The following is a 24,808-nucleotide window of genomic DNA, read 5'->3' as shown; positions in this document are numbered from 1 at the left end:
CTGGTGGTGTATCTGTCCCCAGTTCCTCCACGTGGCCGCACGTGGAGCATTGCCCTGGTGGGCCACGAACCGAGACCCCCTGGCTCTGGGGAACCAACACCCACCCGTGGAGCTGACCTTGCTCGGTCTCTTCTCTGTGAGGAAATCGTCTTCCCACCAGAACCTGACTGGCGACCCTGACACCTGTACTAGAGGGGTCGATGTCTCTCCAGGGGTCTCCTTCTGACCCCCAGAGACAAATAAGAAAATAATAAGGTTCTACTCATGGCAAAGGTCTGTGGATGGGAGCGTGCGCCTTGGCGCGGGCCCAGTGGGAAGCGGCCCCTGCGGCTGTGCCTTCCTTCCCGGCTCTTCTCCCTCCCCTGCCTTCTAAGGAGGATCTTCTGTTCTCTTCTTCTGGCCAGGAGCTGGTGGGGTTGGAGATCTGGAGAAGGCCAGGGGCTGAATTGATCTGGATAGAAAAGGGCTCAGCCAAGACAGGCAGAAGGAAGGGAAAAGGGGAGGGTGTGCACCCGCGGGCCAGCGAGGGGAGGGAGAGGGAGACAGCAGCTGGCCTGCGGAGGGAACTTTGGGGGGCAGGAGCCACGTCCAAAGGGGTCTTCAGGGGAGTCCCGGGGTGTATTGGGTGAGGGGCCACCACCCCATCCACAGCCTCCTCCTGAATGAACCCCTCTTAGATCAGCTACCCTGTTTCAGAACTTCCAAGAGTCTGATTCAGGAGTCGGCTTTGTGGTTCTTTTTGGAGGCGGCCTTACAGCAGCGAGGAGAGCAGCTATGTGAGCCCAGGCTATGGCATTTAAGCCTCACTGGGCGGGTGGTGGCGTCAGTCAAGGTCCTTGAAAGCCAGCCACAGATGCAGCTTCCACTTCCCTCCAGCAGAAAGGACCTCCCAATGGGGGTCGGGAGCCCAGGCTTGGAAAGCAGAGAGCTCCAGGGGCTGGGCAGCCAGATCCACAGCCAAAACTTCTCCCGGAACCAGCCAGGCCCCTGGCCAGGTGCTGTGCTGACTCTCACTCAAGATTCAAAGCCTTGGGAGAGAGGGTGCCCCCCACCCCCACCCCAAGGACAGGCAGGGAGTGCCATCTGGGGCAAGATAAGGAGCTGGCACCTTTGTGTTCTGGGGGAGGAGGCTGGAGGGCTACACATACTACACTACACATACTATGTACAGAACCTCCATAAAGATCGGGTGCCCCAGAACTAACGGAAAGAGTTGGGGTGAATGGTGGGCAGGTCAACAAAAGAAAAAAAAGAAAATGCTCACCCCAGCAGGTTCTATTGTGGAAGCCCCATCCTAGAGATTGGAACCTGGGGCTCCACTGGTGGAAGCAAACAGCATCCTGCCTCTCCAGTATTCTTTTTTGCTTCTCCGAGCTTTTCATAAAAGGTGAATTAGAGAATCCTGTGCAGGGAGGCAGAGGAATAATTTGGCTGTGTCTCGCACATACTGAACACAGTGAAAGTTGGTTGGATGGAGGGATGGCTGAAGGAAGGGAACTGGGAAGCGGAGAAGCCATTTAGAGGCTGGTGATGAGGGGCGCGATCACTGGATAGAGACCACCGATCAGAGAAAGCTCCCCAACCCTTACTGTCGAATTATCCAATTTTACTCTTTACCAGTGATCGAGTACTTTTTAGACGCTCCCTTGGCCGCGCGCCTAGGACGGGAGCAGAACCTCACTTGCGACCCGTTCCCTGGGCCAGAAGATGAAGGGCGCAGGCCCGGGCGAGGCGGCGGCTGGTGGAGGCTGGCCTGGAGGGGGTGGGGCGCCGTAGAGGAGGCGGAGACTGGCGGTGAGCTCCGCTCCAGCTCGGTTGCTATGTCCCGCCAGGCGAAGGATGACTTCCTGCGGCACTACACGGTCTCCGACCCCCGGACGCACCCCAAAGGCTACACCGAGTACAAAGTGACCGCGCAGGTGAGGTGGGGCCCAGCGGGGAGATTTACCGCTTTAATAAGAGTGGGGCCGTGTTTTACCTTAAGGCAACTAGCTGCGGGCAGCTCCCTTTTCAGAAGGCAGAAATGGGTTTCCCCTTTAAGGAGTATTTGCAGCAAGAGCCTTTCTTTACTTCTTTAACGACGGTGGGGGCGGGGCCACGGGAGGGCGCTGCCCCTTTTAAAAGGGCGTGGACCGCAGTTCCCCGACTGGCGTGGTAGGGGTGTCCAAGCCCAACCGGTGGCGTGTTGGGCGTCAGGCTGTGAATTTCTCTGAATTAACGTGAAAACTCTGTTTTAACCCAAAGACTAGTTAGTTCTCCAATCTCTTAGAATGAGTTTTTACTGGTTTGTTATTTACATAAAAGCCCTTTAGAGTTTATTTTTGTTTTTTAAAATATACTTGTCTGTGGTTTAAAAAAATCTGTATAGTTCAAAGGGATTTAACGATTAAGTCCTTCTTCGACGGTCGTGGCAGGAAGTGAATAGATAAAGACTAAAGTTGATTATACGAAGCAATAATAGAAGCACATTATATAGAGATCTAGAAGAAACCATGACAAAAATGAAAAATAGAAACAGTGTAACAGAATATCTCCAGAATGATAAACAAGAGCAGGTAACAATGGGGACCTTCTGAGAGAAGAAAGAGGGACTGTATAGTGGTTAGGAGAAGACTTTTCACTGTATGTGGTTTGTACCTTTAGAATTTTAAACTGTTAAAGTGGTGTAAAAACATAAAGACACTTCCAAAGCAATCTAAGTGCAGAATCCTCCTTGTTTAAAAATTTGCTTTCCCTAAATCTTTTGTAATCGTGACTATACCTAAAAAATGCAGATAGTTCCTGGGAAGAAGGATTGGGTGTTGGGAAGTTGTGTCAGGGACTGTCACCTGTTCATTTGTCTTTTTGTTGGATTTTTAAAGATTTTTAAAGCATGACTTTGATTTTTTTTCTAATTAAAAATCCCACCCTCTCCCATCCCCATCCCTTCTCTTATAGGCACCATTGTGGCTTGTGTCTTATCTGTCCTTGCAGATAAGCTCTACAAGCAAATATATGTGTTCACTTTATTTTTACTGTAATTATTATTTACACACCATGGCATTCTGCACCTTGACTTTCACTCGCTGGTATTCCTCACTGACTTTTTGTTTTTATTTTTGATTTTATTTTGCTTTTTAACTTTTTAGAATTGAGACATAATTTACATCAAGGAATATGCCCAAATCTTAAAGGTACAGCTCAATGAATTTTTATATATGTCTGCATCAGTGCAAACACTATCACCCCATTAAATTCCTGTACCCCTCTCCCGTCAGCACCCCCCTCCCATAGAGGGTTCCGACTTCTGTTATCATAGATAACTTTTGCCTGTTCTTGAACCTCGGATGAATGGAATCAATCAGCAAGTAGTCTTTTGTGTCTGACTTTTCTCAATATAATGTTTTTGGAATTTGTCCTTGTTTCATATTTTAAGTAGCTTTTTACGAAAATTATTGCTGCATAGTGGTCTACTGTATAAATGTAGCATGTTTTCTTTTTTTGTTTTCCTGTTTTTGGGCATTTTAGGTTGTTTCTAAAAAACATTTTAGGTATTATGAATAATGTTGAATGAACATTTAGTACAAGTCTTTTTGGGGACATAGACACTAAATTCTCCTTATAGGAGCCTAGGAGTGGAGTTGCTGGGTCACAGGCTTGACATATTGTAGCTCTCTTAGAAACTGCCGAACCATTTTCCAAAGTGGTTGTACCACGTTATACTACATACTCACCACCACTTGATGTTGTCAGTGTCTTTAATTTTAGTTATCCTTAGTGGTGGGGAGGGAGTAATATCTCATTGGAGTATTAATTTGAGCACATCTCTAATGAATGATAATGTTGAGTGTATTTTCATAATCTTGTTGGCTATTAGAACATCTTCTTCTGTGGAAAGTGCCTGTTCAAGTATTTTGTTCATTTTTAAAAGGTGGCATTTTTTTGTTTGTTTTATTTTGTTTCTTGTCTTTTTTTTTTTTTTTAAATTAAATTCAGTTTTATTGAAATATGTTCGCACACTATACAATCATCCATGGTATACAATCCACTGTCCACAGTATGATAACATAGTTATGCGTTCATCACCACAATCTATCTCTGAACATTTTCCTTACATCAGAAGGAACCAGAACAAGAATAAAAAATAAAAGTGAAAAAAAGAACACCCAGATCATCCCCCCATCCCACTCCATGTGTCCTTTAGTTTTTATCCCCATTTTTCTACTCATCCATACACTAGATAAAGGGGGTATGATCCACAAGGTCTTCACAATCACACTTGTTTCTTGTCTTTTTAATATTGATTTGTAGGAGTTCTTTATATATTCTGGATATGAGTCCTTTGGAAGGTATATATGTTCTTTGATAAGTCTTTAAATATCATTGCTTTTACCCAAAATATTTTAGGCATGTCTCGATTACCAAATCCGGCTTTATTCCTAGCAGTTCCCCTTACCTGGTGCCTCCCCCAGAGGGAGGGTGCTCTTGGCTGTTGGGCATCCTTGGCTTCCACGGGGTGCTGGGGCATCAGGGGTTCATCTCTGGTCTCATCTGGTTCTTGTTTATTTTTCCCAGTTCATCTCAAAGAAGGATCCGGAGGATGTCAAAGAGGTGAGGCTCCTGGAAGGAAGGGGGAGTGGGGTGCTCCTCCCCAATTCCAGGTCTGGACCCAGTCGGGACCAGGCAACTCTGGGGTGCCCCAGCCCTCCTCCTCCCTGGCCTTGGGAGCAGGGCTGCTGTGCCCTGATCCACAGGTCCCGGGGGCCAGGCTGGCGGTGGGGAAGGCTGCTCCCCACCACTGCGTGTCCATGTCGGGTCTCCCCGGGCCTCTCAGGTGGTGGTCTGGAAGCGGTACAGCGACTTCCGCAAGCTGCATGGAGACCTGGCCTACACCCACCGCAACCTCTTCCGCCGCCTGGAGGAGTTTCCCTCTTTCCCCCGCGCCCAAGTGTTTGGTAAGTGCTGGCCCTGGCTCTCAGGGGGAGGGGGACCCCCGCTGGTGGGGAGAAACTCAGACCACAAACACATTGTAGAGAGCTGGGAGGGCCCTTAGAGCTGGCCCCATTTTACAGATATGAAAACTGAGGCTTGGAGCAGCAGAGCCCTAGCTGTGTGACATTCCTGTCCTCGTTAGCCCTGTTTTCAGGGTGAAGTAATTGAGGCTCAGTGAGATGAAGGGACTTGGCCTGCACGTGGCAAAACCAGGCAAAACCAGGCTTCCTTCTCCCAAGCCCAAACTCCCTCTAGACCTGGGCTGTCCAGGGCCCACACGTGGCTGAGCAGCACTTGGCATGCGGCTGGTCCAAACTGGGATGCGCTGAGAGTGTAGAGTACACACTGCAAAAAGTGTGCAGAGCCTCTCATTCCTAATGTTTATATTGACTACATGTTGAAGTGATAATATTTTGGATATATTGGGTTAAATAAAATACATTATTAAAATTAATTTCACCAGTTTCTTTTTACTTAAAAAAAAATGTAGCTACTAAAAAACTTAAAGTTACACATGTAGCTCTCTGCTTAAATCTGTTGGACAGTGCTGGGCAGTCACTTGGGTCTCCAGGCTCCCTTCAGATGTTCTTTTCACAGCAAGGTGAGGAGTTGTTGCTGGCAGGTTATGCCAGGCCAGGGTGATTATCTAACTCTAGCCTGGTTATCATGGTGCCAGGGGCGGGTAGTTTGCTACTTAACTGGAACAGAGGAGTGAAGCTGTTAAAAATAAGGGGGCGGGGCGCAGCGGGGCTAGTTGCTGTGTGACCTTGGACAAGTCACTTCCCCTCTCTGAGCTTTACTTTCCTCCCCATTACATCAAAGCTATCCGAAATTATTTTGTTTCTTGTTGGTTGCCTGCGTCCCCATATAGAATGTGATCTCCAGGAGAGTGGAGCTTTGCTTTTCTTTCATTTACCCTCTGAACCCAGCACATAGTAGGTGTTCGACAAACATCTGGTAAATGAATAGGGAGATTGATCCCTCCATGCAAGGCCCCTCCCCACCCAGCCAGATGTGTTCATTCAGTCAGCAAACCTTTCTTAAGCAGCTGCTGTGTGCCAAATGCTGGGCTGGGCCCAGGAGATCCAGCAATGAGGGGAGAGGGAAGAAAGGAAGAGGGAATGGAACTTCCCATTTAGTTCATTACTCGCTGCACAGTGAGAACGAATTTCCTTTTATAAATGACATGAAGGAGGGGGTGTGGTGTCTGCTGGCTTTTGACCCCTCCTTGAGCAGGGAGAGCAGGGCCTCTGGAGAGAGGCTTCTCTGGAGGAAATGGTCTGGGGGCAAAGCAGGCCTTGGCCCCACTGAGCTGCCTGAGCACCCCCGGCCGGAAGCAGCACCTGCGGGCCCCGAGTGGGCGGAAGGAGCCCCGTGTGACGAGCAAGGAGTGAGGGGAGAGGCTGGCAGGGGCCTGAGCCAGCAGAGTCCCCAGCTCAGAGCAAGGAGAGTCTTGGGCTGGCTTTGAGCCTGGTACTGACAAGCTCAGATTTGCACTTTAAAAGGCTCACTGGGTGGCTGTGTGGAGGGGAAGACAGCCTGGAGAAACCAGTGAGGGGGCTTTTGTGGAGGTCCAGGCCTGGGCTTGGGCATTGAGGTCCCGGCCCACTGCTGGGGCCAAAGGGAAGGAGGAAGTGGAGGGACGCGGGCCCGTGGCGGGGGTAGAATCAGCAGGGCCTGGTGGCAGGTTTGATGCAGGGACCTGGGAGGGAGGAGCCCGGGGAGACGGATGGGACCCCGGCCAGGGGAGCGGCCCCTGTGGTCACTGCTCCTCGCCTGGGGCCTGCAGGCCGGTTCGAAGCGGCAGTGATCGAGGAGCGGCGGAAGGGGGCCGAGGACTTGCTTCGCTTCACTGTGCACATCCCCGCGCTCAACAACAGCCCCCAACTCAAGGAGTTCTTCTGGGTAGGTGTCCCTGCGCCCACCTCCCCAGGACCCGGGAAGCCTGCAGGCCACCAGGCTGCGCCCCTGTGACACCCCCTCCTGCCCACCTCCCCGCTGGGCTGTCTCCCCTGCAGGGTGGGGAGGTGACACAGCTCTCCGAAGTGTCCAGGGACCTGCGTATACTGCCGCCCCCTCTGATCCCCACGCCGCCCCCCGAGGAGCCCCTGCTGCCCCAGCGGCTCCCCACCGAGAGGAGGGGTCTGGAGGAGTTGGAGGTGCCAGGTGCGTCGGGAGTGGGGAGGGAGCCAGGGCTGGAGGGTCCGGATTGGGTGGGTGGGGGTCCACAGTCCATCCCTTCATTTTGATAAATGCCCAGGTTTGTCCAGCTCCACCACTTCCCACCTTGGATGAGTCATTATCCTTCTCTGAGCCCTGGTTTCTTGATCTGTAAAATGGTTACAAATCCCGATACACGGCTTGTCTGTCCCTATGGCGGCTGCAGGGATTTAATGAGCGTGTAAGTTCGTTTTGAAAGCTGGAAATGATGAGTACAGGTGCTAATGTCCCCAGTGATCTCCCCCTCAGCGGACCCCCCACCATCCAGCCCTGCCCAGGAGGCCCTGGACCTCCTCTTTAATTGTGGGAGCACCGAGGAGGCGGCCAGCTTCCCTGCGCGAGGCCCACTCACCGAGGCTGAGCTTGCTCTCTTTGACCCCTTCTCCAAGGAAGGTAAGGAGTTGAGATGGCAAGGGGTGGGGTGGGAGTGGGAAGGCAGGGGCTGGGGGTCCTGAGGGACTAGCGAAGGCACCACTTAGTCTATGTGGCCTGTGTAAATCAGAGAAAGGTGCCCCCTCTTGGCAGCGCTGCTCTATGGGCAAAGGGTGCCTCAAGAATTAGCGCCGTAAGAGCTCTTCCCCTGCACTGCTGTGGGGCAGGAGCCATTTCCCACCATGGGATCCTCTCCCTGAGAAAGCTCTGGAAAGAAGAGGGATCACACTCCACTGGGAGGGTTTTAGTTTCTTCCTTTGCAAGCCGGAGGCAGGGGTCTCCTGGCCGGCTCGGGATCCAGCTGCAGATTCCAAAGGCAGGAGAGGCCCCTCAGTCAATGGGAAGGAGGCCTGGGCTGAGAGGGGGGCCCCGCTGGGGGTCTGGAGCAGCGGCTGGCATGTGGGGGCACCAGGGATGGAAGGGAAGGGCTCCCCCGTGGAGGGGAGGGGTGTCTGGGGACATCCAAGTCTCCTTCTTGCTTTGCAGTCCACAAATATGGGAGTCCCATGGTGCTGAGACCGTGGATTTGTTGTATTTTAAAAGTCTCTGAGTTTATGATGTCACTGCAGCTGGGGTTTCATTTTTGATTCCTCAAAAGTCTTTTTTTAGGGCTGGTTGGTTGGCTTTCCCTTCTTCATCTTTGGCAACCTCCTGGGCAGACCCCATTAGCTTTCTGATCAGTTTCAGGCATTTGAGCTTTCTCATGCTCAGGTGTGAAAAAGTCTAGTCTAATCAAAATGATGACCTCAGTCTCCTGTCTGATTTTCAGCCTCTCCCTCCACCTGGCTCAGGCCTGGCTGTGATGTGACGTGTGTCCTTTTTACTTTTCTTGTTCCACTTCTCTCCATCCCTGCTTCTGCCCCTCCAGGGCTGGGACAGGGGTCAGGGGGAAGGATTGAGGGGAAAAGACAGAGCTGGTGTCACCCTGCCTGAATGGCAGGTGTCTAAACGCTCTGTCCTTGCCCCAGCTGTCCGATGGGTCCTCTTGGCCAGTAGGCAGCTGCTTGGGCAGGAGCCTCTCAAGATCACACTCACAGGAAAACTCCCAAATCTTTGCCTCACAGAATGGTGGAAGTGTCATTTGTTCAGATGTCGCCTCGTCCCCTTGCCCTGCTGTCATGGGCAGCTCCAGCAAGCCCCTGACCATCAGAATTCTCCAGGCACTCATCTGTCTGTGTCACATACACCCAGTCTCCCAAATTCAAAAACTCTTCTGCCTTCTGCGCCATTTGCAACACAGAGGGCTGTAGGTGCAGTGTAGATGCCATCTCCACTTCCCTCAGGGGCCCCCAATCTCCTCATAGAGTCTCCTCCCTTAGATGGGGTTGGAGAGATGCCCCTTTGTCCTCTCTGCCCCTCACCTTCCCCACAAAGGCCCCTTTTCACAGAATCCCCTGCCTTTTTGCATGTGGGCTCTAGAGGGGAGGTTTGAACACCACCTAGCAAGTCCTGGGGATATGATGAACACTTCTCTCTGGAATGCCAGGGTACCCACTGCTTACTGCCTTCAGATTTGGGGCCTAGGCTGAAATTGCAAGACCTCACCAAAGCCCTGAGAGTTTCTGAAAGCATTCTCAGATTCCAAGGCTTAGAGGATTTCTAGCATTAGCCTGGTGAGTTGGTCTAGCATTTTCCAGTTAAACTTTGTGCAGGGAATTCTTGAGTTTGTAGATCAACAGGAGTCAGGAGGGAAAAAAGAGCAGTGACCCAGAGCTTGCAAGCTAATGTTGATGTGCACTTAAAGAAACAGGAAGGTAACACTGATGTTACAAAAGCACATGAATCCCATCAGTCAAACAGATCATGCCCAGTTTGCTTTATGCAAGTGGCTCCTGGATTTCCCAGGCACTGCTCCCTCACCAGGGGTTGGGAAGGTGCTGGGCAAGAAGGCGAGCAGCGGGCCCCAGGGAAACAAGAGCCAGTCTGACCTGAGACCTCCAACTGTGATTGCAGAAAGTACAGAGCCCAGCCCCACCCACATGGGTGAGCTGGCAGCAATGGAGGCAGAGCCCAAGAGGCTGGAGCCCTGGGAGCCAGGAGGGCAGGAGGAGGAAGAGGATGATGGAGGAGGGCCCGCCCCTGCCTATCTGAGCCAGGCCACGGAGCTCATCACCCAGGCCCTGAAGGACGAGAAGGCAGGCGCCTACCCCGCAGCGCTGCAGGGCTACCGGGACGGCGTGCACATCCTGCTTCAGGGAGCACCCAGTGAGTGGGTGCTAGGGGTAGAGAATTGGGCCTGGGGTCCCGGGTGGTGCACTGAGGAAGGGAAAGTGAAAACCAAGCAATTCAAGCAAAGATCCAGAGCCCTTGCTCCTTACTGACCAGCTGTGTGACCTTGGGTAGTTTCTTTACTTTCGTGGCCTGGGTTTTCCCATTTGTGACTCCCAGGGAAGGGGGAAAGGCCCACCACGATGCTCTGTGAACTGCAGGGGGCTAAACCAGAGGTTCTCAAGGAAACTGGGCTGAGCCACTCTCTATCCACAGGTGATCCTTCCCCTGCCCGCCAGGAGGGTGTGAAGAAGAAGGCGGCAGAGTACCTGAAGCGGGCAGAGGAGATCCTGCATCTGCACCTGTCCCAAGCCCTGCCCTGAAAGGGTGTGGACCCTCCCCCAGGACTCTATCTCCAGCACTGCCAGCCACCCCTTTTCTTCTCCCCGGGGAAGGCCCTACCCTCCTGGGCTATGATCCCAGGGGACATTTCTGTAACTGGACCAAATATGAGAAAAGTAATTAAATCTCAGCTCCCTGACTACACCTGCCACCTTGGAATCAGGGACAACTCACACTTCTGATCTGACTTGTCTCTGTCTTGATCTGTTGAGCAGCAGCTCTGGTTGCTAAACCACCAGTTTCCTGGCCCAGAACAGGGGTCTGCAAACTATAGCCTGTGGCTGGAGCTGGCCCACCACTTTTTTTTTTTTTTTTTTTTTTTTTTAACAGCTTAGGAGCTAAGAATGGACTAACATCTTTTAATGATTGAAAAAAAAATCCAAAGAATAATATTTACTAACAGGTGAAAGTGATATGAAATTTAAGTGTTTTTAAGTAAAATTTTATTGGAAGACAGCTCATGTCTGTGGCTGCTTTGGCGCTACGCCCGCGGAGGTGATTAGATGCTTAGATGCGACAGAGACCATGTGTCCCGCGATCCTAAAACATTTACTATCTGGCTCTTCATAGAAAAAGTTTGCAGACCCCTGGTCTAGAAAATGGGGACAAGAGTCTCCAGAGAAACAGAGCGGAGGATGGCAGTAAGGCCACTAAAGCTAGGTTATTTAGGGGAAAGAGATGATGGAAAGGGTACCAAAGTGGGGGTACCCATTTTGGGGGGCCCAAGGCCAAAGAGCGAAGGCTCAGCCAAGGAGAGGGGCGGGAAGGCGGGGCGGTGCCCCGTCTGCAAAGCGATTGGTTGCGAAAGAGACTACAAACCGGTGCATCATGGGAGTGGCCCCAACTACGTTTAGGAACACTAACCCCGGAGCCTGAGGCTGGGCGCAGTGCATCTTGGGGACGTTGGCGCGGCGTGAGCACGCGAGTGGCGGCGGCGGAGCTGGACTACAACGCCGGGCATCTTGGGAGGCCGACTCAAGGTCTGGTGGGAGGCGACCAGGCCGGGTGAGAGGAAGGCGCTGGGCGGGGTCGGGTGGCGAGGGTCCCGCGGGGACGCGGGCGGCCCAGGCTGGTAGGATCAGCCGGGCGAGCCCTGCCCAGTCCCGCCCCCGCCGGCCTCCGTGTGGCCGTCCGCAGAATGGGGCGAGTGGCCGCCGCTGTTCCCCGGATGCTGAGCGCCGGCCCTCTCCCCGCAGCCCTCCCATGCCCGGCTGCGAGCTGCCCGTGGGCACGTGCCCGGACATGTGCCCGGCCGCCGAGCGCACTCAGCGCGAACGGGAGCGCCGCCTTCACCGCTTCGAGGTAGCGCCGGGGAACTGCGGGGACCGGGCCCGGGCCGACCCGCAGCGCGCCGTGAAGGAGTACAGCCGGCCGGCCGCCGGCAAGCCCCGGCCCCCGCCCAGCCAGCTGCGGCCGCCGCCCGTGCTGCTGACCACCGTGCGCTACCTGGCCAGCGAGGTGGCCGAGCGCCTCGACGCGTCCCGCGCAGAGGTGGCCGGCTTCGTGGCGGACCGGCTGCGCGCCGTGCGGCTGGACCTGGCGCTGCAGGGCGCGGACGGCACCGAGGCGGTCGCGGTGCTGGAGGCGGCGCTGGCCACGCTGCTGGCCGTGGTGGCGCGGCTGGGGCCCGACTCGGCGCGTGGGCCCGCGGACCCGGCGCTGCTGCAGGCCCAGGTGCAGGAGAGCTTCGGCTCGCTGCGGCGCTGCTACGCGCGGGGCGCCGGACCGCACCCCCGCCAGGCGGCCTTCCAGGGCCTATTCCTGCTCTATAACCTGGGTGAGTCTGTGATTCGGCGGCGGGGCAGAGCGCAGGGACCGGGGCCCTCCATGAGAACAGTGGAGGCCCGCGAAGCAAGGAGAAGCCTTAAACTTCCACCGTGAGCTCCTTGCCCGGGGCAGTTGGAGGCACTTCGTAAATGTGTGTCAAGTCAATGCACAAGATCCACCAAGCCCCGATGAGTGACCACAGCCCTGTCCCTTCCCTTCTCTCGGTTTTCTCAGCAATAGACATGAAAGGGACGGTTTTGGAACGGGGGAGTTGGCGTAGTGGTTTTCTAGGTTTTTCAAATCTCCACTCCCAGCGTTGCAAAGCAACCAGAATATATGTGCCCGAGACATAAGTTTCAAGACAGTAGGTCCTTTCCGTATAAGAAAATGCTGTTGGCTTCACTACCCCCTAATGGGTCAGAAGCCCCAGTTTACAAGAGTGACCCGAGATTCTAGTGTCCGTGATTCCCCTGGGAGTCAGGGGCAGAGTCTCCTCGAAGAAATGGCCCTCCCAGGCGGAGAAGGTGTGGTAGAGCCGGCTCCTGCATCTGTAGGGTGCCGCCAGGCAGTGGAGAAAGGGTGGGGAACTTGAATTTGGGGTTAGGCCAGTGCCAACTCCAAGACAATCTCAGACCAGTCTTGAAATTATCTGGGCCTTAGTCCCCCATCCGCAAACACTGCCCACTTCGGTGTTATGAGGATCCTGAAGGAGATCTGGAACTGCCGGCATCCCTTTAAGAAGTGGGATCCAGCCGATAGCGAAAGTGACTTGGCCTGCGGGCTGCGCGCGGTGGAGGCAGAGTGGGCGTGGCCGGAGCGCGCGGTGGGCGGGGTCAGGAGGTGCGCCGGTCGGAGGATCCGAGCGGTGGGGTAGGTAGGTGGGGCCGAAGGGGCCAGCCTGGGAGGTGGGCTTGATCTCGGAAGGACCGCCGAGTTCTCACCCTGGACTCCCACCCTGCCAGGCTCCACGGCGGCCCTGCACGAGGTCCTGCAGCTGCCCGCGGCCCTGCGCGCCTGCCCGTCTCTGCGCAGGGCTCTGGCAGTGGACGCCGCCTTCCGCGAGGGCAACGCCGCTCGCCTCTTCCGTCTGCTCCGGACCCTGCCCTACCTGCAGAGCTGCGCCGTGCGTTGCCACGTGGGCCATGCCCGCCGCGGAGCCCTGGCCCGCCTCGCTCGGGCCCTGAGCACTCCCAAGGGTCAGGCTTTGCCCCTGAGCTTCGTGGTGCGCCTATTGGCCCTGGATGGGCTCGAGGAAGCGCGGGACCTGTGCCAGGCCCACGGGCTGCCCATGCATGCGGAGGAGAGCGTCGTGTTCCTGAGGGGTCGCTTCACTGAGGAGGGGTTGCCACCTGCCGGGACCTGCGGCCTATTGGTGGGCAGCAAACTTGGGGAACACACCCTGGAGGAGGTGGTCATGGCAGAGGAGGAAGATGAGGGAGTGGACAGATCCAAGCACCCCACATGAGCCCAGGGGTAAGGTGCCCTCTCTGTCCTTTGTTCTGATTCTCAGACCATAAAAGGAGTTTGTTTTATAAGGACTGATGGCTAGGCTTTATTTATTTGGGGGAGAGTTGAGACACTGGAAGGGCATGGTGGGGAGAAACCCAGACTGGGCAGATCCCTTTCGACCCTGGGCCTTGGTTTCCTGCTGGTCCCTGAGAAGTGGCCTTGGTGATCCCCAAGTTGGCACTGAAGGTTGGCATTCCATCTCATCCTTCCCCCCACTGAGGGAAGTTTGTGCTTTTGCCGTCCTCCACCCTCTGCTCACCAAAAGCCAGGATGGTTGGGGGGGGGGTGTCATTTAGAGTTTGTCACTCTCCTCAGCTGTTGCCTCAGAGACTTGAGAGAGTGCCATGGTGGTGCCCTCTACTGGCCTCAGAGGAGATTGGGGCACACTCCAAGAAGACTGGGGTGGGAGAGGGTTGGGACAGATGTGGGTGGGGGTTGCTGAAGAAAGAGGGCTGGAGTCAGAGGTCAGCCACAGGCCTCAGAGTGGCTGCTGCCCCCTCCAGGGCCGTCACCAGGATACTGAGCTGCCGCTGCACTTCAGCCCAGGCTGCAGATCCGTGGGGCATGTCCTTGGCCTGGGAGCAGGCATTGGCCAGGCCTGGAAATGTGGCTATGGAGCTTGTGTGGCGGGGTGCCCAGAGCACGTGGCTGATGGGGAAATGGGTTGAGGAGGATCAGCTGGGGCCAGGAGGGGGGCACCAGTGCCTTGATCAGGCTCAGTTCTGGTTTACAGCTAGACACAAGCCATGTCTAAAAGCCGGGGCTGGCTCAGCAGCACTGGTAAGAGGAGATGGAGGATCCAGTCCCAGCTCATGAGTGACCTTTATGATTTGCCTCCCCGTCTGTCCCATGAGGCTGGGCTGGGCTGTAAAGGCAGTAGAGCTCTGATACCCCTCTTTCAGGCCATGATTCACTCCATCCTTTGGTAACTCCCAGGGGCCCTGGGTCAGGCTCACCTGTAGTAGCGTTCCTCTGGGAAAGCTCTTGGGTTCAGGAAGGTTCGTTCCAAGAGCATCATCTGGTCATTGAGCATCCGGACCTGCAGGGGGCTGGGAGAGGCGGGACTTACACGTCACCTTGGAGCCAGCAGCACAGCCGCCCCCCTGGTGGCGCCCTGCCCTAGACCCTGCCCTCCCAGACACCCACCCGCTGCCCTTGCTCACTCAGGGTTGTCCTTCTGTGCTGCTGATATGCGTTGGTTCAAGGCTGCAGCTGCCTCTTCAAACTTCTCCACTGCAGTCACCAGCGGCTCTGTGGGGGACAGCCAGCGATTTAGGCTTAGGGGTGCAAGGCTCCCCAGGCCTCAGTGTTGGGGATTCCGTACCCAGGCTGATATTGTGCGTCTGCAACAGGTCCCCGAGGTCCTGCTGGGCAGCCTGCAGGAAGCTGTGGAGGGTCTCGCTGTAGTCACTGACATTAAGGGGCAAGAAGAGGCTGTCACTGAGCCGGAGAAGCACGCTTCCCGCTGTGCGGGCCACTGCTTGGTGACTGCTGAAACCTGCAGGGAAGGGGGCAAGACCAGGGCTTAGTCCTCAGCCCTTCCTGCTCCAACCCCAGAATGCCCCTGTGCCTCTCCTCACCAGGGTCCAAGAATTTGTCCATGTAACCAAAGGTGTCAAAGGCGGTGTGGTAGGTGGGGTAGATCCGGGCCGAGGTCTTGCTCTGGGGTGACAAGGGCCAGGGGCCATGGGCTTGGGATGGGAAGTGGGAGAAGTGCGAGCATTATCTCAATTCAGTCCTCGCTGTTTCCATGAGGTAAGTTCTAGAATTTCACTTTAAAGGAGGAAACTGAGGCTCAGAGAGGTTAGGTAACCGGCATAGCTGGGCTGGTGCCAGTTTCACGTGAGGAAGAAGAGTGTGGCTTTGGAGTTAGATGGGGGTTCAAATGCCAGCTCCTCCACCCGGGAGCTGGGTGGCCGGGAGGGGTGGAAGGGCTTTTTGAAGCATCAAAAAGGAGACACAGGCTGGGCATTCTGTGTCCGTCCTTCCATTTCACCCTCACGCCAGTGCCATGGAGCAGATTAAACTCATTTATGCCATTGTTGCATCAATTCTGACATACGTGTCTTTGCATTTTTAAGATCTCTGAAATCAGAATGCTTTTTATAGTCGATGTCATGCAAATAATTGGCAGTTTTTTTTTCCCTTCTGAATAGTGCATAAAATAAAGACGCATTCGACAATCAGTGGTATTTTAAATTTGATAAAATAGCGTGGATTCTAAGAGAGATTAAGAAATTTAGCTGAGGTAACACAGCTACTGAGTGATGGAGCCCTCTTGAGTCTGCAGCAGAGCAGCCCAAAGGAAGGGAATGTCTCCTGGAGCAAGGAACCAAAGTGGGGACGGAGGGGCACCCACTCACCCGGTCATAGGTGTAGGCGAGGTCCATGGAGGAGATGCCCAGGTAATGAATGAAGGGAGCATAGTCGCTGCCGGCAACCAGAGAGCCCAGGCTGCGGGGAGGAGGAGAAGGGCCAGGTTGGAGGGTGTTGTGCCGGCCACCCTAGCGGCGGCCCCTGTCCCGGCCCTGGACTCACCTGGGGACCACGCCGTACACCGGGCTGCTACGGTTGAAGTAGCGGATCCAGTTGTCGTAGATGCTGAGGTCGCTGGGGTCTGGGGCCTGGATCTGGACCAGAAGGGCCTCCAGCCTCGGGTGGGGCCCATAGCGCCCCGCCCTAGCCCCCACCGCAGGGCCCGCCCCCTTCCCGCCCCTTCCGTCTCGTCCCCGCCCACCCTCAGTCTAGCCCTCGGCCGGTCCCAAAGCCTTAGCCCCGCCCACTCCATCTGGGCCCGCCCCATTCATTGTCAGCCGCGACCTGTTTGGCTGCGGAGAAGATGACGCTCTGGACCGGGGGCGTCCCCTGCGCTCTCAGGCTGGCATTGGCTGTGCGAGGGGCAGAGAAAGATCTCGGGCCCCCGCTTCTTCCACTACCAACCCGCCCCCCGGCCGGCCCTGCCCCCTCATACCAAACACCGAGATGTCCACGTTGATGTAGGCCACTGTGCGCTCCTGCAGCTTGTTGAAGAACTCCTGCGGTGGCAGGGGCCGTGTCAGCCCCGCGCTGCCCGGCCCCGGGCGCCCTCCTCCCTCCCCGACCCTGCCGGCCTCGCCCACCTCCGCGAACTCGGTGGAGCCAATGAGCCCAAATTCCTCGGCCCCCCAGCTCGCAAACACGATGGATCTGCGGGGACGCCAAGTGCCTGCGGAGGGGGATAAAAGGGCCTCCGGGTTCTGTGGGGTGGCTCGGAAAAGGTTGGGGGCGTGGAGGGGAGGGGAGAGCTGGAAGGAGCCGATGGCGGATGACCCTCGGTCCTGGCACACACACTCCCCTCCCTCAGCCAGGCCCCCCGGAGCCTCCCTCCTCTGCTTTGAAGCCTCAATATCAACCTCCATCGGTCATGTGGTCCCTTCTGCAGTCTGCCTGCCTTACTCTGTGAAGACTTCAGACCCTCCACCCCAGCTCTGGCTTCCATGAGCCCTGTGCACCAAAACCCACCCCTAACCTTCTTCACGTGGTGATAAAATAGAAATGTTCCCCCAGGGCTCTATCCGTATTAAATCAATCCTCACTGCAACCCCTTGAGAGAGGTACTGTTAATATCACCATTTGACAGTTAAGGGGTTACATGACTTCCCCAGGGTCACACAGCTGGTGAGCAACAGAGCCCGGGTTCAAATCCAAGCATTGGGCTTCAGAGTTCAGGGGCTTAAGCACTGCCACACCCGGCCTCTCATAGCATCCTGCAGCCTGGCCTCCTTCTCCAGCCTCCATGACGACACTGCTCTTGCCACTGTCACTGGCCACCTCCAGAGGCCCCGGAAGCTCTGCCTGCCCCCTCACAGCCAGGCACCGGTACCTGCAGACTCTGTCCTTGCCCCCACACCACCCCATGCTTCCCACCTTGGGCGCAGCTTAGCTGCCTTTGATCACTCCTCAGCCTTTTGCTCGAAACCAAATTTTTTAAAAATGATAAAACGATGCCATGCTTGCCACAAGAAATTCCTGCACTTATTCCTGCCCGAAATGCATAATCTGAATCTAATCATGGAAACCTCTGACAAACTCAAAGTGAGGGACGTTCTGGAAGATAATGTCAAGATCATGAAAGACAAAGAAAGGCTGAAGAACGATTCCAGGTTAAAGGAGACTAACAAGACAGGATCCTGAACCAGAAAATGTTTTATCCTATTGCTATAAAGGTCATTAAAGGGACACTTGGCAAAATTGTTCATTTCCTGACTCAGCTCATCGTACTGTGGTTATGAAAGAGAATGTCCTTATTTTTAGGAAATACACAGTGATGTGTTTAGGGGTAAAGGGGCAGCATTTCTGTGACTTACTTTCAAATATTTCTAATATCTAATATAAATAGATATTAGAAAGCAAATGTGGTCAAACATTAATATTCAGTGTCAGGTTGAAAAGCATACATGGATTCTTTGTATTGTTTTTGCAACTCTTTATGAGTCTGAAATTATTTCAAATAAGATGCTTAAAAAAAGAAAAAGACATAAATCCCTGCACTACCAAAGGGTAGTGAAAAGCCCAGGCTTACTCACTACCAAGATCCTTCAAGGTTGATGGCAGCCGTACATGGCTTCTCATGCCAGTTAAGCCACCAGTTTGCCAGTTTAAATCTAGTCTCTTCTGACCTGCAAGTGGTACCTTCAGCTGCCTGTTTGCCCTCTCCCCTTGAATGTCTCTCAGACACCTCGAAATCAATACATGAAGAACAAAATTCACCTTCCTCCCCCCAGATCTGCCCTCTGATCTGTTTTATTTCTGATAAACGGCCAAGCCACAAAACTGAGCTGCTCAGACTGAAGTCGGAAAAACGTGGACCCTTCACTCGCCCTCTCTCTCACCTCCAGAGCCGGCATACCCCAAGGCTGTGGACTGTCTCTTGAATGTTCGAACCCCTCTCCACTGTCCCACCCTGGTCCAAGCCCCTTGCGGTCCCTCCCAGCCATAGGGACAGTGGCTCTAACTAGTCCCTCCACACAGGCCCTGCCTCCCCAGCCCTTCTCCACTTGGCAGTGGAGGAAATGGTTTTTAAGATTTGGACTCAATCATGTCATCTGATTAAAATCCTTCACCAGCTTCCCACTGCCCTTGGACTGTAACTATGCCACCCAACTGGCCTGGCAGTCCCCATGGCCTGGCCTGCCTGCTCTGCCACCCCGGCCAGGCTGCCATCCTCCTTTCCAGCTGCATCCTCCTTCCTGCCCCCGTGCCCTCTATCTGGAGTGCCCACCTCCGTCCTTCCCTGCAGCACTGAAATGCGACAATGCCACGTGCACAGAGAGGGCCTCCCCGAGGTCCTGCTTCTGCCTCGAAAGCACCTTGGATATTTTTTTCTTCATAGCACACATTGCAGTTGTCACAACATGCAGTGACTTTGTGTGTTCACCGTGGCATCTCTGGTGCCTTGAACTGGGTTGGCACATAGTAGGAATGCGAGACCCGACACGTTTGTTGAGTCCACGATGGTCCCTTGTCCCTGCCCCAGCTGGGCATCCTGGGCCTAGCTCCCTGCAAGGTGCCCAGGGGCTCTTGGAGTGCATGGAATGAACCAATCTGCAGCCCGGTCCCTGGACCCCACTGGCCTAGGTACCTCTTCCCCCCCCCAGGACCATCAGGCTCGGCACAAGTTACTGAAGACCAGGAGAAAGGAAGTGGGACAGGACAAGCTTGGGAAAGAGTGGGCTGGAGGTGACCTCCCGGGGGAAGAGTCACTGGACGGGGCTGGCCGTGGGGGCTCACCCTTCTTCAGCATGGTCCCCAGGACACGGGAAAGCTCCAGGAGGACAGCGGTGCCACTGCTGGGGTCCACGGCCCCGTGCACCCAGCTGTCCCGGTGGTTCCCATACAGCACATAGCGGTCTGGCCGGATGAGCAGAAGGTCAGAGAACCAGGGAGGTGGGTGCTGGACGGGGCCAGCCAGGGCACTGGGGACACCGAGAGCCATGAGGAGGCTGCTCACCAGGCTCCACGGCCCCGTGGATGATGCCCAGGACGTTGGAGGAGTTGCGCAGCTCCAGGCGGTTGTGCACGCTCACGTTCACCTGGCTGGGGGCAGCGAAGGTGCAGTGAGAGCCTTGGAGCTGCCCACTCCTCCCGCCCTGTCCAGGAGAAACTGAGACCAGAGAGGGGATGGGGCCTGGCAAGTTCCCCTGTGCCGAAGTACCAGGAGCGGCAGCAAGGCTGGAGCCCAGATCTTCTGGTTCCAAGTCTCCTTTCCATTCACTCACTTGTTCACCCACTCACCCAGTAAAAACTCAGCAGGCACTTAGGGGACGCCCGTCACTGGGCGAGGCTCTGGGCGAGGAAGAGACAGATGCGTTCCCGGCCCTCCTGGGGCTTCACGCTCTTGCAGAGGTATAAAGGGCCCAGAAGGAAGCTAAGAAGATGCTGGAAGAGACCTGGGGCAGGCAGGCTGGGAGGGGCAGGAGTGCAGGCTTCCCAGCAGAGGGAACAGCGAGTGCAGAGGCCCTGACTTCAGAACGGGCTCAGCGTGTTTGAGGAAGGGGGCAGCAGGGTTGTAGCAGAGTGTGGAGGTCCGAGATGACGTGGGAGGGTGGGGGAGACCACTCACCTGTGTCACCGCTTGTCCAAAGACAAGACGGATATTTTGGAGTGGAGAGAATAGGTTGGGAGAGAGGAGAAGGGGAAAGGCCAGACCTGGAAGTGGGAAGAGGATAAACCCAGGGTGGGGGAAGAACACAAGGGGAGAGGAGAGGAGAGTTGGGGGACAGGGGGAGATGGCCCCACCTCACCTGCCTTCTGTGAAGTTGCCACCAGACCGGAAGCCGGGTCCCAATTTGTAGTCACAGCCCAGGGCCCCCTGCCAGGCAGTCGGTGCTGAGGCTCCCCCGAGGTTACTGGGGAGGAAGGGAGGCCCTTCAGATGGATGTGGGCATTGAAATTTGGGGGTCACTGGGGGGTGAGCAGGAGACCCCAAGATACAAGCTCACCAGAGCAGGCGTTGTGCATCCTCAAAGCCAATGGGCTGTGTGGGAATTGGGGGAAACCCGGAGGCATCAGCAGGGTCCAGGCGGAAGGAGGAGGGGTGGGCCGGAAGGTAGGGAGTCAGGGGATCCCCAAAATACTCATAGTAGCTGCCTCGCTCCACCCCGGAGGGAGGCAGGCCCCAGCTGTGCGGGAAGGTCTGGTTGGGTAAGCTCTGGCCGTCGTTGATGTCGGCAGGGTCTGTGTACACCAGCACCCCAGCCACCCCATGTTTGGCAGCATTCACGGCCTGTGGGGGACAGAGGAGCCCATGGGGAGAGGGGCAGGGAGGGGACACTTCCTGCTCCTTCCTTCCTTCCTCCCATGGGCCAGATGGTGCTTGCATAAGGCATTTACTGCAGTGTTGGTTGCTACAAACCAATGCGGGAAGCTTCTCTCTGGGAACTGGCTAAATAAATTACAGGACAGCACACCACAGAATACTATGCAGACATAGAAAAGAACAAGGACACAGTTTAAGGTGAAAAAGGTATTGCAGTAAAAGAAAAGCATGGCTCGGAACAGTGGGTTAGTATGCTATTTTCATTTGCAAAGGGAAGAAAATAAGAATATATATTTTTATGTGCTCCTTTGAAAAAGAAAACTCTGGATAGATAGTCCATAAACTAATAAAAGTGGTTACCCATCTGGGGAATGGCATTAAAGATGAATTTTGCATTCTTTGCCTTTTTATATTAGAAAAAATTTTTGGAACCATAGGCATGTGACACGTAGTCAAACATTCTAATTGAAAGAAAGCAAGAAGGGGGTAACAGGAGGAATGTATGTTAAATATTCAGAAGCGCTACCTCGCAGGAATATCAAAGCTGGAAATTTTGTCCCTCCCCCCTTTTAAAAATTTTCTAAGGCTCAGAGAGGTTGGGGGAGGAACCCAAAGTCACACAGCAAGTCAGGGGTACAGCTGAACAGAGCTCAGCTTTTCTGCCTCAGCCCAGCCCAGGGCTGCCACTCCTGAGGCGTGTAACATCAGCACTGCTCCTTCCCCTCCACCTCACTTTCTCCTCTCCCCACCCCAGGTCCCGGCCGGCCCGGGGAACTCCTGTTCACCTTGGCCCCACGCCCTGTGCCCCCATATCGGGTGAGGGCGATGGTGCCATTGAGCGTGATGTTCTGACTCTGTAGCTCCTTAAAGTCTTCTTCTGTGCCCTGGTTGGCGTAGACGAGGAGGCCCTGGTTCCAAGGGGAGGAGATTCTCAGAGCCGGGCCCAGGGAGAGGTGGGGAGGGGAAAGGAGACGGAAGGATTTAGATTCTGCTTCCCCACACGCCTCCTCTGTGTCCCTGTGCCCTGGATCAGCCCCGGCCTTGAACAGGGTCCACCAGTGTTTGTTGAATGACTAAGTGATGGAGGAAAGGAGTAGCAGTGGGGTGTACATCTGAGATACTTTTCCTCAGATGCCCCTGGGTCGGGGTGGGGAGAAGCTGGGGTGGGAGCTAGTAGGAGCCGGGCCCTGGCGGTGGGGTGGGGGTGTCCTAGGCCCACCTGCGGGGTCCCCGGGGGAGCGTAGGCGGCATAGGGTGGCACCACTTCAGGCCCCCCCTGCTCCCCAGTCAGATTCTCCTCGCTCTGGCGGCAGGAGAAGAGGATGTTGCCGTCGGGGGCCACTGTTGGGGGGGGATGTGTCAGGGCTGGCCCCAGCAGCCCCGCCACTCCAGCCACGTCTCCCTCCACCCCGGCCTTCCCAGGTCTCACCAACGGCCACGTGGTTGGGCTGCTCCGGGCTGGGGAAGGAGAGCAGCACCTCGTACTTGGGGGCCTCGGCCGCGTCCAGGCCAGATGTGGGGTCCCTCCAGCGCTGCAGCAGGACCTGCACCAGGGCCTCATCGCGGGGACTGGAGGCCAGGTGTGGCTCCCTGGAGAGTTCTCTGCAGGGTGCAGAGAGGGAGAGTCCGGGTCAGAAATGGGGGTGTCTCTGGCCACTGGGAGAGGCAGACGGACAGGCCTCTCACCTCAGATTCTCACGGATCCTGTTGGCCTCCAGCTGCTTCATGACGGTCTCCAGGATCTCCAGGTCCAGGTCCTGGCGGGCTGAGGTGCTGGGGGCGGGCGAGTCAGACTCTTTGGGGATGGCGAAGTGGCCCAGAATGATCCCCAGCCCCAGGAAGACAGCGGCCCCCACCAGCCCCCCTAGCACTTTTGCCCAGTGCATGTTGCAGAGTCGTGGCCGGCTGGAGTGTCCCTGGTTGGGGTTCCTTATAGATGGGGTGTCAGACGTAGTTAACCATTACCCTGCTGCTTGAGCTGCCCTTTGGTCTCCAGTGGCAGGGAGAGCGGGGAGCATTCTGAGCTGGGAGCCGCTCCATGCGAGGGCGGAAGCAGTTACATCTGTCTGTTTCTGCCTTGCCCAGAGGGGCGGGTCTCACAGAAGGACAGAGGCGAATTCAGGGCTGTGTCCAGGGAAGGGCTCAGCCACAGCCACCATCTTGCCTTTGTCTCCCTTGCTGTCATTTGTGCTCTAACATACCCAACCCTGTCTGCCTGAGTGGGTTTTGAGTTTGAGTTCAAATCCCATTTTTTTGCTAGACATTAGCTGTGTGGCCTTGGGCAGTGCACTTAACCTCTCTGAGCCTGTTTTCTTAGCTGTAAAATGGGGATCAGAGAACCTCTTCACAAAGTTGTTGGGACGTTTTCATTACACAGGACAGCATCTGTTTAAAAAAAAAAAAAAGGGTATCTAGCCCCAGTGTCTGGCACATGGCACACAGTGAAAGCTCCGTAAATTTTAGTGTCCCCTCCCTTGTCTGCCCCCTAAAACCCAAAGCTCAGGGCAAAGGCAAAAAGGGGACCCAGAAGGATTCTCTGTGCCTACCCTGAAGGGGGCCTCAGCTTATGCCAGGAGGTGGGACTGTGGAAGAGACAGATTTTTCCAGACCTCAGAGAGCCAGGCAGGGCTGGGAAGCCCCCAGAGCTCAAGCTGGGACTCCTGCCAACCCCCTGGGCCTCTCCGGCCTTGGGACCCTGCCCAGCCTGGCCACAGCCCCTCAACTCACCCCACGAGGCCTGGAGAGCTGGGGGAGCCGGGCCAGGGTGGACTGTGGTGTGGTCCCCTCCCGGCTCACAACCCCATTTTGCTAGCTCCACCTCCCCCCTCCCCACTGTGTCCCCTGACCCCTTGGACTGCCAGCCAGGGGGGCTAGCCTGGTGGGACTGGGGGGCTGAAGGTCATGTGGGGTGATAGTGACTTCAGGGAGATCACCAGGAAGCTGCTGCTCTTGGTGAGGTACTTCGAGGTGCTTATCAGCACCCAGAATATGACCTTGGATCTTATCAGAGGCTCATCAGTGCAGGGTGGGTACACATTCCTTGTGTGTGGGCAGGCGGTGCGTGCCAAGATCAGCTGATGAGTTGAGGAACAGACGTGGGGATCCCACCACACCCCATCCCCTCCTGGAAGGAATTAGCCCCTTGAGCATTGGAAGTTACAGAAGCAATAGCTGACAAGCGTGCGTGACATCTGACTGGGCGACTTCATTATGAGCGTGGCTCACGTATGGGTGCCACTCCTGAGCGTGTGTAACATCTATATGTGCAACACCCAAGAAATCCGGCACTGGCTATTGGGATCAGTTGGGATCTACCCTGCCACAGGCACCAGATCTAAACTTGATCAGTTTTCTGGCCGCCATCTGGAAGAGGTCAGTGTGTGGTCCCTCCCTGGACATTTTGTGCAGGCGTGGATGGAAATCACCTACATTAGTTAAGGCTACATTCACCACCCTTAACCACCCATCCAGCCTCCCAGCCTCCCAGGCCCTTGGCGTCTCTAACTCCAATAGATCTTCAGTCCCTGGGGGACCACCAATCCATGGGTGCTCGCTCCAGTCCCCCAGCCCTATCCCCCCACATGTTCTCACCTCCCTCCTTGCCCATTTAAGTCCCTTGCAAACCCTCTTGGCTTCCTCCACCCACTCTGCTATGGTCACAGTTACCGGGAAATACTCCAACTGGTAACATCCAATGCTCCACCTAATCTCACCAGCACCACCCTCGCACCTGGAAAGTCACGTGACTCTGCTGCTCTTGCTTTAAACTTATGATGGCAAACCTCAAGCAGGCCCTCAATACCGCCTGGCAATCCTGCCAGCTTTCTCTGCTGACTCCCATGCCCAGATGACTTTTCCAATCCCCTCCTCTCTTCTCAAGTCTCCAACACTTTCCACCCCCACTCTCAGCTGATGACCGTGCTTCCTGTGTCATTGAGAAAACTGGAGGTGATCAGAGGGAACTTCCACCACGGGAGCCACCCACTCTGGCCCATCTCCTCG

At 55.4% G+C, this 24,808-nt stretch overlaps 3 protein-coding genes across 8 annotated transcripts; 2 read left to right on the top strand and 1 right to left on the bottom strand.

Annotated features, from left to right (window-relative positions):
• Positions 1–1,707: 1,707 nt before the first annotated feature.
• Positions 1,708–10,408, top strand: SNX15 (sorting nexin 15). Of its 2 annotated transcripts, none has more exons than XM_037838471.1 (8): positions 1,708–1,919; positions 4,555–4,590; positions 4,814–4,934; positions 6,761–6,876; positions 6,990–7,137; positions 7,441–7,584; positions 9,577–9,828; positions 10,108–10,408. In XM_037838471.1, the coding sequence occupies exons 1-8, from the start codon at positions 1,821–1,823 to the stop codon at positions 10,212–10,214; spliced, it is 1,023 nt and encodes a 340-aa protein (XP_037694399.1). In that variant the 5' UTR covers positions 1,708–1,820; the 3' UTR covers positions 10,215–10,408. The 2 variants fall into 2 exon arrangements, with proteins under 2 accessions (XP_037694399.1, XP_037694398.1); XM_037838470.1 differs by having other exon boundaries at positions 7,426–7,584.
• Positions 10,409–11,088: 680 nt separating this feature from the next.
• SAC3D1 (SAC3 domain containing 1) lies at positions 11,089–13,538 on the top strand. Of its 2 annotated transcripts, none has more exons than XM_037838469.1 (3): positions 11,089–11,213; positions 11,430–12,010; positions 12,963–13,538. In XM_037838469.1, exons 2-3 carry the CDS (start codon positions 11,437–11,439, stop codon positions 13,463–13,465), a joined length of 1,077 nt encoding a protein of 358 aa, XP_037694397.1. In that variant the 5' UTR covers positions 11,089–11,213; positions 11,430–11,436; the 3' UTR covers positions 13,466–13,538. The 2 variants fall into 2 exon arrangements, with proteins under 2 accessions (XP_037694397.1, XP_037694396.1); XM_037838468.1 differs by having other exon boundaries at positions 11,142–11,238.
• NAALADL1 (N-acetylated alpha-linked acidic dipeptidase like 1) lies at positions 13,518–22,732 on the bottom strand. 4 transcript variants are annotated; one of them, XM_037838466.1, is made up of 18 exons: positions 22,493–22,732; positions 22,236–22,408; positions 22,026–22,147; positions 21,592–21,714; positions 20,490–20,773; positions 20,292–20,396; positions 19,499–19,584; positions 19,279–19,398; positions 16,629–16,714; positions 16,481–16,544; positions 16,330–16,397; positions 16,048–16,139; positions 15,873–15,963; positions 15,090–15,171; positions 14,834–15,007; positions 14,673–14,760; positions 14,466–14,558; positions 13,518–14,157 (listed from the first exon to the last, which is right to left on the bottom strand). In XM_037838466.1, the coding sequence occupies exons 1-18, from the start codon at positions 22,690–22,692 to the stop codon at positions 13,968–13,970; spliced, it is 2,241 nt and encodes a 746-aa protein (XP_037694394.1). In that variant the 5' UTR covers positions 22,693–22,732; the 3' UTR covers positions 13,518–13,967. The 4 variants fall into 4 exon arrangements, 2 of the variants coding, with proteins under 2 accessions (XP_037694394.1, XP_037694395.1); XM_037838467.1 differs by lacking the exon at positions 22,026–22,147 and having other exon boundaries at positions 22,493–22,635; XR_005217342.1 differs by lacking the exon at positions 13,518–14,157 and having other exon boundaries at positions 15,090–15,200.
• Between the last annotated feature and the right edge of the window lie 2,076 nt (positions 22,733–24,808).

The sequence above is a fragment of the Choloepus didactylus genome, chromosome 6, assembly GCF_015220235.1.
Source record: "Choloepus didactylus isolate mChoDid1 chromosome 6, mChoDid1.pri, whole genome shotgun sequence".
Lineage (NCBI taxonomy): Eukaryota > Metazoa > Chordata > Mammalia > Pilosa > Megalonychidae > Choloepus > Choloepus didactylus.
This window is presented reverse-complemented; position numbering and strand designations above follow the sequence as displayed.

Excerpts from the sequence above, each read along its gene's own strand:
- SNX15 (XM_037838470.1), top strand. The coding sequence starts at position 1,821 with ATGTCCCGCCAGGCGAAGGATGACTTCCTGCGGCACTACACGGTCTCC. Across the intron at positions 4,591-4,813 it reads ATCCGGAGGATGTCAAAGAG|GTGGTGGTCTGGAAGCGGTA; the intron begins GTGAGGCTCCTG and ends CGGGCCTCTCAG. Across the intron at positions 7,585-9,576 it reads TGACCCCTTCTCCAAGGAAG|AAAGTACAGAGCCCAGCCCC; the intron begins GTAAGGAGTTGA and ends CTGTGATTGCAG.
- NAALADL1 (XM_037838466.1), bottom strand. The coding sequence starts at position 22,692 with ATGCACTGGGCAAAAGTGCTAGGGGGGCTGGTGGGGGCCGCTGTCTTC. Across the intron at positions 16,140-16,329 it reads TCTTCTCCGCAGCCAAACAG|ATCCAGGCCCCAGACCCCAG; the intron begins GTCGCGGCTGAC and ends CTTCTGGTCCAG. Across the intron at positions 14,158-14,465 it reads CCAGAGGAACGCTACTACAG|CCACGTGCTCTGGGCACCCC; the intron begins GTGAGCCTGACC and ends TTTCCCCATCAG.
- SAC3D1 (XM_037838469.1), top strand. The coding sequence starts at position 11,437 with ATGCCCGGCTGCGAGCTGCCCGTGGGCACGTGCCCGGACATGTGCCCG. Across the intron at positions 12,011-12,962 it reads ATTCCTGCTCTATAACCTGG|GCTCCACGGCGGCCCTGCAC; the intron begins GTGAGTCTGTGA and ends CCACCCTGCCAG.